The sequence below is a fragment of the Mustelus asterias genome, chromosome 5 (genome assembly GCF_964213995.1).
Source record: "Mustelus asterias chromosome 5, sMusAst1.hap1.1, whole genome shotgun sequence".
Classification (NCBI taxonomy): Eukaryota; Metazoa; Chordata; class Chondrichthyes; order Carcharhiniformes; family Triakidae; genus Mustelus; species Mustelus asterias.
Genome location: NC_135805.1, coordinates 6,734,100 through 6,749,620, shown reverse-complemented (window position 1 = coordinate 6,749,620; position 15,521 = coordinate 6,734,100). Strand labels below are relative to the sequence as shown.

At 45.3% G+C, this 15,521-nt stretch overlaps 1 protein-coding gene across 1 annotated transcript in view; it reads right to left on the bottom strand.

Annotated features, from left to right (window-relative positions):
* LOC144493944 (dynein axonemal heavy chain 8-like) overlaps window positions 1-15,521 on the bottom strand; it is a 1,661,706-nt gene that overhangs the window by 1,345,775 nt on the left and 300,410 nt on the right. The window contains exons 15-16 of the mRNA XM_078213521.1: window positions 15,293-15,412; window positions 1,640-1,775 (exon numbers count right to left, since the gene is read on the bottom strand). Of these exons, the coding sequence (XP_078069647.1) occupies window positions 1,640-1,775; window positions 15,293-15,412 (256 nt within the window). The remainder of the gene's footprint in view (window positions 1-1,639; window positions 1,776-15,292; window positions 15,413-15,521) is intronic.

The following is a 15,521-nucleotide window of genomic DNA, read 5'->3' as shown; positions in this document are numbered from 1 at the left end:
GTCCACAGGGAGCGGGTGGCTGCCCCTCCCCTGAGGTGCCAGGCGTGCGAGCATCTCACAAAGAGCACCGCGCTCTTGGAGAACAGCAGCCGGAGACAGCATATCCCCCCCCCCGGGAGGGCATCGAATGAATTGCAGGGCCTGTGCTGCCTTGGCTTCGGCACCCTCCACCTTCTGTGCACCCTCTCAGGAGCCTGCTCACCCACCTCCTGGCCCTCAGTGGCAGCCCCATGCCCTCCTCCCTGAGGAACTGGTAGTGGCTGCTCCTGCGGTGGTTTCTTCACACCCGCCATCTCCTGAGCCGCCTCCTCCTCCTCCTCCACCTCCGCCATCACCATAATGGCCAGCTCCAAATCTATCAGTCTAAGATCCATCTGCACAGTGGGGTTTGGAAAGAGCATAGAATGACGGATTAATGTGGCTGCATACCCTGCCCCACCCCAATCCCTCACTTGGGCCAGTACCCCCACTTGTGGGTGCTGGCAACACCACACAATCCATGGTTCCATCGTGACCCAATTAGGTTGTGTGAGATTCCCATCATGACAATTGCTGACACAGATTTTGCAAATCAGTGTGCAGCTGTGGGCACTGCACACCCTTGAGCTATTGCCATGTGTGCAACTGCAGCATCCATTACAGGCATGTGTTGCTGGTCCGTATCACAGGGCAGGGACAGACTGCAAATCATCACCAGGTGGGTGCCCAGTGACAGCAAATTCCATGCTGTCTATGTCTGAACCTTGGCACCCCAGCCTGGAGCAGTAGCTGCTTCATCTGGTTCGGCCTCAGTCAGCACATGGTGCACTCCTTCCCCACCCCGGAACTCCAGCACTCAGTGCAGTCACTGACCACACCTCACGGCAAGACAATGCCACTGCACAGTTTCCTGGAGGGAAGGCTGAGCAGGACTCCTTCAGGGAGCTTCCCACACGGAGCTACAGCACTGTCCTCAAGGGGAAGGCTGAGCAGAACTCGTCAGGGAGTTTCCCACACGGAGCTACAGCACTGTCCTCAAGGGGAAGGCTGAGCAGGACTTCTTCAGGAAGCCTCGTACACTGAGCTACAGCACTGCCCTGGAGGGGAAGGCTGGGCAGGAGTTCTTCACGGACCCTTACTCAGAGAGCCTCTGAGAAAATAGAAGACAGCAGGAGGAAGTCCACCACACATCCCCAGGGCCTGCCTGCAACATTCCCCGCACTCCGCTAGCAGCACTTACCTCCTCACGCCAAATCAAGGCTGCCACGCCAGGTTGAGACTTTTATATACCTACTCTGATTCGCGCCAAAGTGACATCACGCCATAGAGGTGGGAGATGCTAACATGGGCGGAGATTGCCGTATCAATCCCGATAATGGCATGCTAAAATATGGCAAGTGATGCAAATCAGCGGTATGCCGGTTTTCAGCACGGTCCCGGTGGCACCATTTTTTTCTGGTTGGAAGACGCGCGCAGGTCATAAACGCTCATGGGGAACCCGTAAAATGGCTGATACACGCATCTCCCAACCCGACCCGCCAAAAATCATGCGCATCACGATGGGAGAATTGCCCCCTAAGTTCTAGAACCAAATGAACTCAGTTGTAAAATCTGCCATAATAAAATAGTGCAATTTTGTTAAAATGAATCATTTACTCACCGTATTTCAGAGCTGAAATTTCTTTTATCCAGGCCTTATGATACAATACTTCAAACTTTACCAGTACATAAGCAATTTTGTTGTACTTTCTCACAATTGACATGCCCTGTGGGCTTTTTAGTATGTCGGAACTTTTCTGAAACAAAAAGAAGCATTTAAAGATTTAGATTTAAGATTTGGGCTGACAACATACACTTTTCATAAGTTTAAAAATACTTACACACACAAGCACCTGTGTATCTAAAATTATATTTATGATCTAATAAACAGAAAACATTCTTGCTTGTCTAACTAAAACAAGTAATCTTTTAATGAAAAAGCCTTCTATCATCCCGGCATGATACAACAATAATGGAGTTTGGTACGACAGAACTTGAGTTTTGCTGAAAAATGTCACATTGAAATAACTCCTCAGAGGCCAGTGTCCTTTCACCAGATTCCCTTAATTTACAAACTCTATTCCACTCTTCAGTGCTTCTGTTACACAGTCAGAATCCACAGTGCCAACAGACCTAAATTTTTGAGCCAAGCAACTCAAATTAACTCAGAGACAAATTAAAAGGGGCAGTTCCCAAAAGGAGGGGAACCGCCCGAAACAAAAGACAAAGTGGAAAGGAAACTTAAAACATCAAATCAAAATGTGATTAAAGGGGTCAATAATGCACCCTAGTCCCTGCAGTGCCAAGCGGGCATGGAAGGCGTTAACGGTGCCCTCAGACACCGCATGCTCCCTCTCCAGGGACACCCGGCCACGAATATAGCCACTGTAGAGGGACAGACAGTCGGGCCAGACGACCCCCTCGGTCGCCTGTTGCCTGGACCTGTAGATGGCAAGCTTTGCCAGGTCCAGGAGCAGGTTCACGAGGAGGTCCTCCTCCTTCCCCGCTTCCCCCTCCGCATGGGATGCCCGTAGATCAGGAGCGTGAGGCTGAAGTGCAAACAAAACATTAACAAAAGGTTTTTGAGGAAACTGAAAAGGGAGTGCAGCCTATAACATGAAACATAGACATGGTCCACGGACTCCACAAGGTTGCAAAAGGGGCATGTCACTTGGGAGGCCGTGCAACTATGACTTCAATCAGGGAGTTCATAGTCCAAGAGGCTAACCTTGTGTGCCTCTTTGAAGTAATTGTACACATATTGTCAAAGCTTTCCATACAGCCAGTATGAGGAGTTTGGCTGCAAATTAATAAACAGATCCTTAAGAGTCATAATCTCTGGATTATCATTCAAGCCACGTGCAAACTGGGAGAGGAGGAATTATTAGAGAGATGAATACATAGCTCAGAGACTGATGTGTGAGAAGTGGGTTCTGTACCATTGGGACAGCTGGCACCAATGCTGGGTAAAGTGTGATCTGTACCATTGGTACGGACTGCATCTGAACAGTGATGGGAGGGCTGTTCTTATGAGCCACATGAGGAGGGAAGTGGAGAGGGTTTTAATCTAAATACTAGGGGCAAGAGATCAAATTTGGGAAGATCAGTGGAGAGACAAGGCAAAAGTGAAAGGTATTATTATGGAAACAGAAAAATATGCTGTGAAAGGAAGGGATAGAGTTATACTAATTTAGCAGTAAATCAACAGGTGAGACTAAAGGTTATAAAATGTATAAAAGGATAAAACTAAATGCTCTGTATCTGAATGCATGTAGCAATCAAAACAAAACAGTGCACATAAAAGTAAATAAGTATGATTTGATAGCCATTACAGCGACATGGCTAGAGGAGGAAATGGATTGAGGTCTGAATATTGAAGGTGACAGGATATTTAGGAAGGACAGCAAGCAAAGAAAAGGTGGAAATTGGGGAGGGGGCCTCTGTTAATTAATGATGGTATGAGCACAATTTTGAGAAAATTTCTAGAATTTCTAGAAAAAGTGAGAGGGCATGGGATCCAAGGGGCTGCTGCCCGGTGGATCCAGAACTGGCTTGCCCAAAGGAGGCAGAGAGTGGGTATAGATGGGTCTTTATCTAAATGGAGGTCGGTCACCAGTGGTGTGCCCCAGGGATCTGTTCTGGGACCCTTGCTGTTTGTCATTTTCATAAATGACCTGGATGAGGAAGTGGAGGGATGGGTTGGTAAGTTTGCCGACGACACAAAGGTTGGTGGGGTTGTGGATAGTCTGGAGGGATGTCAGAAGTTACAGAGGGACATAGATAGGATGCAAGACTGGGCGGAGAAGTGGCAGATGGACTTCAACCCAGATAAATGCGTAGTGGTCCATTTTGGCAGGTCAAATGGGATGAAGGAGTACAATATAAAGGGAAAGACTCTTAGTACTGTAGAGGATCAGAAGGACCTTGGGGTCCGGGTCCATAGGACTCTAAAATCGGTCCCGCAGGTGGAGGAGGTGGTTAAGAAGGCGTATGGTGTGCTGGCCTTTATCAATCGAGGGATTGAGTTCAGGAGTCCGGGGATAATGATGCAGCTATATAAGACCCTCGTCAGACCCCTCTTGGAGTACTGTGCTCAGTTCTGGTCGCCTCACTATAGGAAGGATGTGGAAAAGATTGAAAGGGTGCAGAGGAGATTTACAAGGATGTTGCCTGGATTGAGTGGCATGCCTTATGAGGATAGGCTGAGGGAGCTTGGTCTTTTCTCCTTGGAGAGACGAAGGATGAGAGGAGACCTAATAGAGGTGTATAAGATGTTGAGAGGCATAGATCGGGTGGACTCTCAGAGGCTTTTTCCCAGGGTGGAAATGGCTGCTACAAGAGGACACAGGTTTAAGGTGCTGGGGGGTAGGTACAGGGGAGATGTTAGGGGTAAGTTTTTCACACAGAGGGTGGTGGGCGAGTGGAATCGGCTGCCGTCAGTGGTGGTGGAGGCGAACTCAATAGGGTCTTTTAAGAGACTCCTGGATGAGTACATGGAGCTTAATAGGATGGAGGGTTATAGGTAGGTCTAGAAGGTAGGGATGTGTTCGGCACAACTTGTGGGCCGAAGGGCCTGTTTGTGCTGTAGTTTTTCTATGTTCTATGTCCTAATAGAGAAGGATGATCTAAGTTCAGGAAAACTAAGGTGTGGAAATAGTTTGGGTGGAGATGGATAATTCTAAATGGGCTATTTCCGCATTTTCCATGGATAATGCTATGACCATGACCTTTTTAAAGTCCGCGAGCAGCTTCTTTTCGATTGGCACTTTTTCCTACGTGCAAGAAATAATATGTTTGATTTGATTTTAATTTTAATTTACTATTGATCACATGTATAGGTATACAGTGAAAAGTATTGTTTCTTGCATGCTATACAGACAAAACATACGGTTCATAGAGTACATAAAGGAGAAGGAAAGGAGAGGGTGCAGAATATAGCTTTACAGTCATAGCTAGGGAAAAAGTTGGGAAAAAGATACCAAAGTCTGAGGTCACGTAAGGATCGACTCAAGAACAGCTTCTTCCCTGCTGCCATCAGACTTTTGAATGGACCTACCTTGCATTAAGTTGATCTTTCTCTACATTCTAGCTATGCCTGTAACACGACATTCTGCACTCTCTCGTTTCCTTTTCTATGAATGGTATGCATTGTCTGTCTGTATAGTGCGCAAGAAACAATACTTTTCACGGTATACTAATACATGTGACAATAATAAATCATATCAAATCAAATCAAAAGGGTGCAGAGAAAGATCAACTTAATAGAAGGTAGGTCCATTCAAAAGCCCGATGGCAGCAGGGAAGAAATTGTTCTTGAGTCGGTTGGTATGTGACCTCAGACTTTTGTATCTTTTTCCCGATGGAAGAAGGTGGAAGAGAGTATGTCTGGGGTGTGTGGGGTCCTTGATTATGCTGGCTGCTTTTCCGAGGCAATGGGAAGTGTGGACAGAGTCAATGGATGGGAGGCTGGTTTGCATGATGGGATTTTTCACAACCCTTTGTGGTTTCTTGCAGTCTTGGTCAGTGCAGGAGTCATCCCAAGCTGTGATACATCTGGAAAGGATGCTTTTTATACTGCATCCATAAAAATCGGTCAGAGTCGTAGCAGACATGCTGAATTTCCTTAGCCGCCAAGAAAGTAGAGGCGTTGGTGGGCTTTCTTAACTACAGCATTAGTATACAGGGCTGGTGATCTGGACACCAGAATGGGGAAATCACTTTGATAGGGTTCTACTATAGGCCCCCAAATAGTCGGTGGGAAATTGAGGAGCAAATATGTCAGGAGATTACAGATAGCTCCAAGAAAAATAAGGTGGTAATAGTGGGACATTTTAACTTTCCCAACATTGACTGGGACAGCCATACTATTAGAGACTTGGATGGAGAGAAATTTGTTGAGTGTATTCAGGAGGAATTTCTCATTCAGTCTATGAATGGCCCGACTAGAGAGGGGGCAAAACTTGACCTCCTCTTGGGAAATAAGGGAGGGGAGGTGACAGAAGTGTCAGTGAGGGATCACTTTGGGACTAGTGACCATAATTCCATTAGTTTTAAGATAGCTGTGGAGAATGATAGGTCTGGCCCAAATGTTAAAATTCTAAATTGGGGCAAGGCTAATTTTGATGGTATCAGGCAGGAACTTTCAATAGTTAATTGGGGGAGTCTGTGAAAAGGCAAAGGGATGTCTGGTAAATGGGAGGCTTTCAAAAGCGTGTTAACCAGGGTTCAGGGTAAGCACTTTCCACTTAGAGTGAAGGACAAGGCTGGTGAAGGAGGGAACCCTGGATGACTCGGGGTACGGAGGCCCTGGTCAAGAAGAAGAAGGAGGCATAAGACATGCATAGGCAGCTGGGATCAAGTGGATCCCTTGAAGAGTATAGAGGGTGTAGGTGTAGAGTGAAGAGAGAAATCAGGAGGGCAAAAAGGGGTATTGGGTATGTTGTCAGAAGGTATTTTGAGAGACATGATCTACAGGCATTTAGAGACGCAAGGACTGCTTAGGGATAGTCAGCATGGCTTTGTGAGTGGAAAATCATGTCTCACAAATTTGATTGAGTTTTTTGAAGGGGTAACCAAGATCGTAGATCAAGGCAGTGTAACTCATGTTATTTACATGGACTTTCGCAAGGCCTTTGACAAGATACTACATGGTAAATTGTTGCATAAGGTTAAATCTCACGGGATCCAGGGTGAGGTAGCCAAATGGATACAAAATTGACTTGAAGACAGAGGGTTGTTTTTCAAACTGGAGGCCTGTGATCAGGTGTGCCTCAGAGATCGGTGCTGGGTCCAGTGTCATTTGTCAATTATACTAATGATTTGATGAGAATTTAGTAGGCATGGTTAATAAGTTTGCAGATGACACCAAGATTGGTGGATAGTGTACAGTAAAGAAGGTTATCTCGGATTGCAACAGGATCTTGATCAATTGGGCCAATGGGCTGAGGAATGGCAGATGGAGTTTAATTTAGATAAATGCGGGATGAATTATTTTGGTAGATCGAACCAGGGCAGGACATATTCAGTTATTGGTCGGGCGTTGGGGAGAGTTATAGAACAAAGAGATCTCAGGGTACAGATTCATAGCTCCTTGAAAGTGCAGTCACAGGTGGAGAGAGTGATGAAGGAGGCATTCGGCATGCTTGGTTTCATTGGTCAGAACATTGAATACAGGAGTTGGGACGTCTTGTTGAAGTTGTACAAGACATTGGTAAGGCCACACTTGGAATACTGTGTACAGTTCTGGTCACCCTATTATAGAAAGGATATTATTAAACTAGAAAGCGTACAGAAGAGATTTACTGGGATGCTACCGGGACTTGATGATTTGAGTTATAAGGAGAGGCTGGACACACTGGGACTTTTTTCTCTGGAGCCGAGGAGGCTTAGAACATAGAACATAGAACAGTACAGCACAGAACAGGCCCTTCGGCCCACAATGTTGTGCCGAGCTTTATCTGAAACCAAGATCAAGCTATCCCACTCCCTATCATCCTGGTGTGCTCCATGTGCCTATCCAATAACCGCTTAAATGTTTCTAAAGTGTCTGACTCCACTATCACTGCAGGCAGTCCATTCCACACCCCAACCACTCTCTGCGTAAAGAACCTACCTCTGATATCCGTCCTGTATCTCCCACCACGAACCCTATAGTTATGCCCCCTTGTAATAGCTCCATCCACCCGAGGAAATAGTCTTTGAACGTTCACTCTATCTATCCCCTTCATCATTTTATACACCTCTATTAAGTCTCCCCTCAGCCTCCTCCGCTCCAGAGAGAACAGCCCTAGCTCCCTCAACCTTTCCTCATATGACCTACCCTCCAAACCAGGCAGCATCCTGGTAAATCTCCTCTGCACTCTTTCCAGCGCTTCCACATCCTTCTGATAGTGAGGTGACCAGAACTGCACACAATATTCCAAATGTGGTCTCACCAAGGTCCTGTACAGTTGCAGCATAACCCCACGGCTCTTAAACTCCAACCCCCTGTTAATAAAAGCTAACACACTATAGGCCTTCTTCACAGCTCTATCCACTTGACTGGCAACCTTTAGAGATCTGTGGATATGGACCCCAAGATCTCTCTGTTCCTCCACAGTCTTCAGAACCCTACCTTTGACCCTGAAATCCACATTTAAATTTGTCCTACCAAAATGAATCACCTCACATTTATCAGGGTTAAACTCCATTTGCCATTTTTCAGCCCAGCTTTGCATCCTATCTATGTCTCTTTGCAGCCTACAACAGCCCTCCACCTCATCCACTACTCCACCAATCTTGGTGTCATCAGCAAATTTACTGATCCACCCTTCAGCCCCCTCCTCTAAGTCATTAATAAAAATCACAAAGAGCAGAGGACCAAGCACTGATCCCTGCGGCACACCGCTAGCAACCTGCCTCCAATCCGAAAATTTTCCATCGACCACCACCCTCTGTCTTCGGTCAGACAGCCAGTTACCTATCCAATCGGCCAACTTTCCCTCTATCCCACACCTCCTCACTTTCATCATAAGCCGACCATGGGGGACCTTATCAAACGCCTTACTAAAATCCATGTATATGACATCAACTGCCCTACCTTCATCAACACACTTAGTTACCTCCTCAAAAAATTCTATCAAATTTGTGAGGCACGACTTGCCCTTCACGAATCCGTGCTGACTATCTCGGATTAATCCGCATCTTTCTAAATGGTCGTAAATCCCATCCCTAAGGACCCTTTCCATCAATTTACCAACCACCGAAGTAAGACTAACCGGTCTATAATTACCAGGGTCATTTCTATTCCCTTTCTTAAACAGAGGAACAACATTCGCCATTCTCCAGTCCTCTGGCACCATCCCCGTGGACAGCGAGGACCCAAAGATCAACGCCAAAGGCTCTGCAATCTCATCCCTTGCCTCCCACAGAATCCTAGGATACATTTCATCAGGCCCAGGGGACTTATCAACCTTCAGTTTATTCAAAACTGCCAAGACATCCTCCCTCCGAACATCTATTTCCTCCAGCCTATTAGCCTGTAACACCTTCTCTTCCTCAAAAACATGGCCCCTCTCCTTGGTGAACACTGAAGAAAAGTATTCATTCATCACCTCGCCTATCTCTACTGACTCCATACACAAGTTCCCACTACTGTCCTTGACCGGCCCTAACCTCACCCTGGTCATTCTTTTATTCCTCACATAAGAGTAAAAAGCCTTGGGGTTTTCCTTGATCCGACCCGCCAAGGACTTCTCATGTCCCCTCCTAGCTCTCCTAAGCCCCTTTTTCAGCTCATTCCTTGCTAACTTGTAACCCTCAATCGAGCCATCTGAACCTTGTTTCCTCATCCCTACATAAGCTTCCCTCTTCCTTTTCACAAGACATTCCACCTCTTTTGTGAACCATGGTTCCCTCACTCGGCCATTTCCTCCCTGCCTGACAGGAACATACCTATCAAGGACATCCAGTATTTGTTCCTTGAAAAAATTCCACTTTTCATTAGTTCCTTTCTCTGACAGTTTCTGTTCCCAACTTATGCCCCCTAATTCTTGCCTAATCGCATCATAATTACCCCTCCCCCAATTGTAAACCTTGCCCTGCCGTACGGCCCTATCCCTCTCCATTGCAATAACAAAAGACACCGAATTGTGGTCACTATCTCCAAATTGCTCTCCCACAACCAAATCTAACACTTGGCCCGGTTCATTTCCCAGTACCAAATCCAATGTGGCCTCACCTCTAGTCGGCCCATCCACATATTGTGTCAGGAAACCCTCCCGCACACACTGCACAAAAACTGCCCCATCCAAACTATTTGACCTACAAAGGTTCCAATCAATATTTGGAAAGTTAAAGTCCCCCATGACAACTACCCTGTGACCCCCACACATATCCATAATCTGCTTAGCAATTTCTTCCTCCACATCTCTATTACTATTTGGGGGCCTATAGTAAACTCCTAGCAACGTGACCGCTCCTTTCCTATTTCTAACTTCAGCCCATATTACCTCAGTGTGCAGATCCCCACGAAGTGCCTTTCCGCAGCCGTTAAACTATCCTTGATTAACAATGCCACTCCTCCACCTCTTTTACCAGCTTCCCTACACTTAGTGAAACATCTATACCCCGGAACGTCCAACAACCATTCCTGTCCTTGTTCCACCCACGTCTCCGTAATGGCCACAACATCGTAGTCCCAAGTACCAATCCACGCCCCAAGTTCATCTACCTTGTTCCGGATGCTCCTTGCATTGAAGTAGACACACTTCAACCCACTTTCCTGTCTACCAGTACCCACCCTTGACCCTGATACCTTCCCCAATACCTCACCACCCTCACTGCCTTCTGGACTACAACTCCCTTTCCCACTCCCCTGACAAATTAGTTTAAACCCCCCTGAAGAGCCGTAACAAATTTCCCTCCAAGGATATTGGTGCCCCTCTGGTTCAGGTGCACCCCGTCCTGTTTGTACAGGTCCCACCTTCCCCAGAACGTGTTCCAATTATCCACGTATCTGAAACCCTCCCTCCTACACCATCCCTGCAACCACATATTTAACTGCACTCTCTCCCTGTTCCTCAACTCGCTATCACGTGGTACCGGCAACGTACCAGAGATGACCACATGTTTCGTCTTGGCTCTCAGCTTCAGGCTTAGGGGTGATCTTATAGAGGTCTATAAAATAACGAGGGGCATAGATCAGCTAGATAGTCAATATCTTTTCCCAAAGGTAGGGGAGTCTAAAACTAGAAGGCATAGGTTTGAGGCGAGACAGGAGAGATACAAAAGAGTCCAGAGAGGCAATTTTTTCACACAAAGTGGTGAGTGTCTGGAACAAGCTGCCAGAGGTAGTAGTAGAGGCAGGTACAATTTTGTCTTTTAAAAAGCGTTTAGAAAGTTACATGGATAAGGTGGGTATAGAGGGATATGGGCCAAATGTGGGTAATTGGGACTAGCTAATGGGTCAAAAAAAAGGGGTGGCATGGACAAGTTGGGCTGAAGGGCCTGTTTCCATGCTGTAAACCTCTATGACTCTATGACTTAGAAACTTGAAGCTCTCGATGATTTCCACTTCATCCCTGTTGATATCGATGGGGGCATATTGTCACATATTCTATTGTCACATGTTTCCCAACACTTGTGACAATAATAAATCAAATCAAATCAAATCGAGTCTTGCTGGTCTCGTTTCCTCCATCCTTAAAATCAAATACAGAATTTTGCAGCCAAATAAACTTGCAGCGTTCTGTATTTGCACCACTCTTCAAACTATGGTGGCACAGTGGTTAGCACTGCTGCCTCACGATACCAGGGATCTGGGCTTGATTCTGGCCTTGGGTGACTGTCCATGTGGAGTTTGCATGTTCTCCCCATGTCTGAGTGGGTTTCCTCTGGGTGGTCCAGTTTCCTCCCATAATCCAAAGATGTCCAAGTTAAGTGGTTTGGCCATGCTAAATTGCCCCTTAACATCCAAAGATGTGTAGGTTAGGTGGATTAGCTCTGGTAAATGCGGGTTTATGGGGATAGGTGGTGCAGATTTGATGGGCCGGATGTCTTCTTTCTGCACAGTAAGGATGCTATGGGTCAATAGTTTCCTGCTCTCCAATGTATCGAATTCAAAGTCCTCATTTTTAATTTTAAGTCTCTCCATGGTCCTGCTGAATGATTTTCTAGACCCATAAATTCCAGCCCATTCCCTCCAGTCTTCTATCTCTGACTTTTGAATGTTCAATTGCCATTACTCAACTACTGTCAGTCATTGCACCACTGCTGTCTGTAATTCTCTCTTGAGGAGGATTCAAAATTGATAAGGAGGAAGTGTTGAAAATATTGTCAGTACTGAAAGTTTACAAGGCATAGGGAATGGATGAGATACATCCAAGGCTATTGAAGGAAGTGAGAATGGACACTGAGCAGAGGTGTGGGAGGACTGAAAAATTGCAAATGTTACACTCTTTTTCAAAAAAGGTTGTAAGGATAGCCCCAGCAATTAATTGCAGGCCAGTTAGTTTAAGACCAGTGATAAGCAACCTTCTAGAAACAATTATTTGGGGTAGAATTAGTATTCACATGGAAAATGTGGGTTAATTAGGATGAGCCAGCATGAATTTCTAAAGGGGAAACTGTGTTTGAGTAATTTACTGCAGTTTTTTGAGGAGATAGCAGAAAAGATCGATGAGGGTAATACTGTTGATCTAGTGTATATGGACTTCAGAAGACATCTTATACAGTGCCTCAAAACAGACTTTTGATAAACATTATGGCTCATGGGATTAAAGGGTCAGTAGCAAAGTGGAGAAAAATTGGCTGCATAGTAGGAAGCAGAGTTGGAGGAAGGTTTGTTGAAGTATTCCCCAGGGGGGTCAGTATTGGGACACTTGTTTTTCCTGATAAAAATTAATAAACTGGATCTAGGTGTGCAGGGCACAATTTCAAACTTTGCGAATTACACAAAACCTGGAATTATTGTAAACTGTGAAGAGGACAGTGTAGAACTTCAAAAGAACACAGACACATTGATCGTGTGGGCAGATGGCTGGTAGATTAAGTTAAATGTAGAGAAGTGTGAGGTGGAGGGGAAGTGATGGCCTACTGCTAGCCTACTAATCCAGAAACTCAGCTAATGTTCTGGGGACCAAGGTTTGAATCCCACCACGAGAGATGGTAGAATTTGAATTTAATAAATATCTTGAATTAGGAACCGACCATGAAACCATTGCCGATTGTCAGAAAAACCCATCTGGTTCACTAATGTCATTTTGGGAAGGAAATCTGCCATCCTTACCTGGTCTGACCTACATGTAACTCCAGAGCCATGGCAATGTGGTTGACTCTCAAGTGCCCTCTGAAATGACCTAGCAAGCCAGTTGTACAAGGGCAACTAAGGATGGGCAATAAATGCTGGCCAGCCAGTGATGCTCATGTCTCACAAATGAATAAAAAAAAGATGCACTTTGGTAGCAAGAACATGGAAAGACAACATAAACTAAGGGGCAAAATTCTTAAAAGGATGCAAGAGCCGAAGGACCTGGATTTATATGTGTATAGATCATTGAACGTGGCAAGGCAAGTAGAGAGCAGTTGAAAAAACATATTTTACAAAAATGATTCTAAGTGTCCAGCTAGTGCGAACATGGGAGAGATGCAGATCAGTTTTTTGGGTGAGTTTTCACACCCAATCCTGTGCAAATAGTGCATGGAAAAATGGTCTAGACCATTTCTAACTGCTGCATGCAGTGGGCTGGGCTTAATTCACCATGTGGAGATGCCGGCGTAGGACTGGGGTAAACACAGTAAGAAGTCTAACAACACCAGGTTAAAGTCCAACAGGTTTATTTGGTAGCAAACGCCACTAGCTTTCAGAGCGCTCGCTGCTCCTTCGTCAGGTGGAGTGGGAGATCTGCTCACAAACAGGGCATACAGAGACACAAACTCAATTTACAGAATAATGATTGGAATGCGATTCTTTACAGCTAATCACGTCTTAAAGGTACAGACAATGTGAGTGGAGAGAGCATTAAGCACAGGTTAAAGAGATGTGTATTCACCAGCCAGCATGCAGAGGAGGGTATTGCGCATGTGCAGACCTCTGTGTCTGCACATGCTCAATTCCAAAAGCAGAGTTCAGACAGACAGAGAGCTGTCAGGTCCCTGCCATTGTAGACAGCCTGAACAAAATCCCCCCTCCCTGATCGCAAGCCCCACATGGCCCGAAATGCAACCCCCTTTGCCCAGATCCATCGCACCCCTCTGCAACAATTGTGAACAAAGCGGCGCCCCCCTCCCTCCTCGATCCAATTGCCTGCAGAGTTGCTGTGGACCTCCTCTCACTCCTACCCACCAACCAACTGCAGACTGGCAGCAGGTCCCCTTCCCTCCTCACCCGCCACCCCCCCCTCCCCCGCCCCACCGATCTGATCACAGGCAGAGTGCACAGCGCACCCCCTGCCCCCACGATTGGGTTACCCCTTCAGGCCTACCCCATAGGCCTTGTCCCCTATAAGATATGTCTCATTCCATAGGTCCCACCCAATAGGCCCATCCCTGGCACTGCGCAGTGGGCATTAGATAGGGAAAACTGTTCCCACTCATAAACTATCAAGAAAGAGAGGGCACAGAGTTATGTGATTTGAAAAGAAGCAAATGTGAGGTGAGAAAAACAATCACAGAAAGAGTGGTAAGAGTTTGGAATGCTGCAATTTTTTGAGGAAGTGTCATGGAGGCAGGTTCAATCTCAGCCTTACAGGGGTATGGGAAAAAGGCAGGGGAATGACAATAAGTCATTCTGCTCTATTGGAAAGCTGGACAGGCATGATAGGCCAAATGGCCTCCTTCTGCTCTATAACAATTCTGTGATTCTATGATTTTGTAAAGCACTTCACCTTGTCAGAATTTTCCTTTCCTTTGAAAAGATTGCAACACAAGTTTTCAAGTGCCTTTGATTCCTTAATAATTACTTAAATGTTCTTTGCAAAGCCGGCAAGATGATATCTTTAGTCATACAAATTGTACAGACAATGATTCAATACCAATTGAAGTTCTAATATATTATTCATCTTTTTAATGCAACTCTGAGGAACTAATCTGATAATGTTGTTTGCCTTGCGTAATATGTAGCACTGCGATGCTGTGATATGGCTAGTAAGCACAGCAAATTAGAAGAAAATAAGGATGGAGCCAAGTTGTCAAGTTCCTTGCAAACTTTTCTGATGTTGTACAGATGTAGCACATTGAACAAGTACAGAAAAACAACCAGTTAAAATGTGATCCGATTTAGAAACCTTGACCAGGCTCACATTTTCTGTCCGAACCTGTAGTATTAGAATTGCTGGAGTTACCCGCAGAGGGGGAAAGAAATGTGAGGCTGCCCAGTTATAAGGGCTGGTTGAAGATGTCTCGTATTGAATGCTCTTAATACTAGATGTCTAGCATTAAGTACCCATGGAAACCCAAGGTTCCCGTGGGTACTTAAAGTCATCTTGTTATGATTCTGGAATAATACTTTCAGAACATTTTGATCTTTACAACAACAGATTCCTGGTCAGTTTCTCTTGGTGCTGGTCAATAATTGACTACATTCACAACTGTCAGAATGTGATTATAGACTCACAAGTTCTAGATTAGTAGACTTGTACTGTAATGGTTAGCCTGCTCCAGGAAAGCTTATTTTCCAGTGACAATCCAGACGAGAAAGCTTTTTTGGAACACTTTTTGGGCCCAAATTCTGTTGAAAAAAGTAATTTATGCCTGTCTCTTCCACAAGTAAAATTGAACTTACGGGAGAATTACTTACATAGAAATAGTCAATAGGCTCATGAATACGTTTGAAGAGCTGTCTCACCCACAATATCTTTCCAGCTATAGGAGGCATGTTTCTAGCAAGTGGTGGGTCCTCTTTATTAATTTGATAATGCTGCAGATAGACAATCAAAATTACAAAATAGTCTAAAAAGGAATGACATTGGATAACTCACTTTAAAAGGATATATTTTTCCTATTATACAAGTATAGATTAGGTGCAA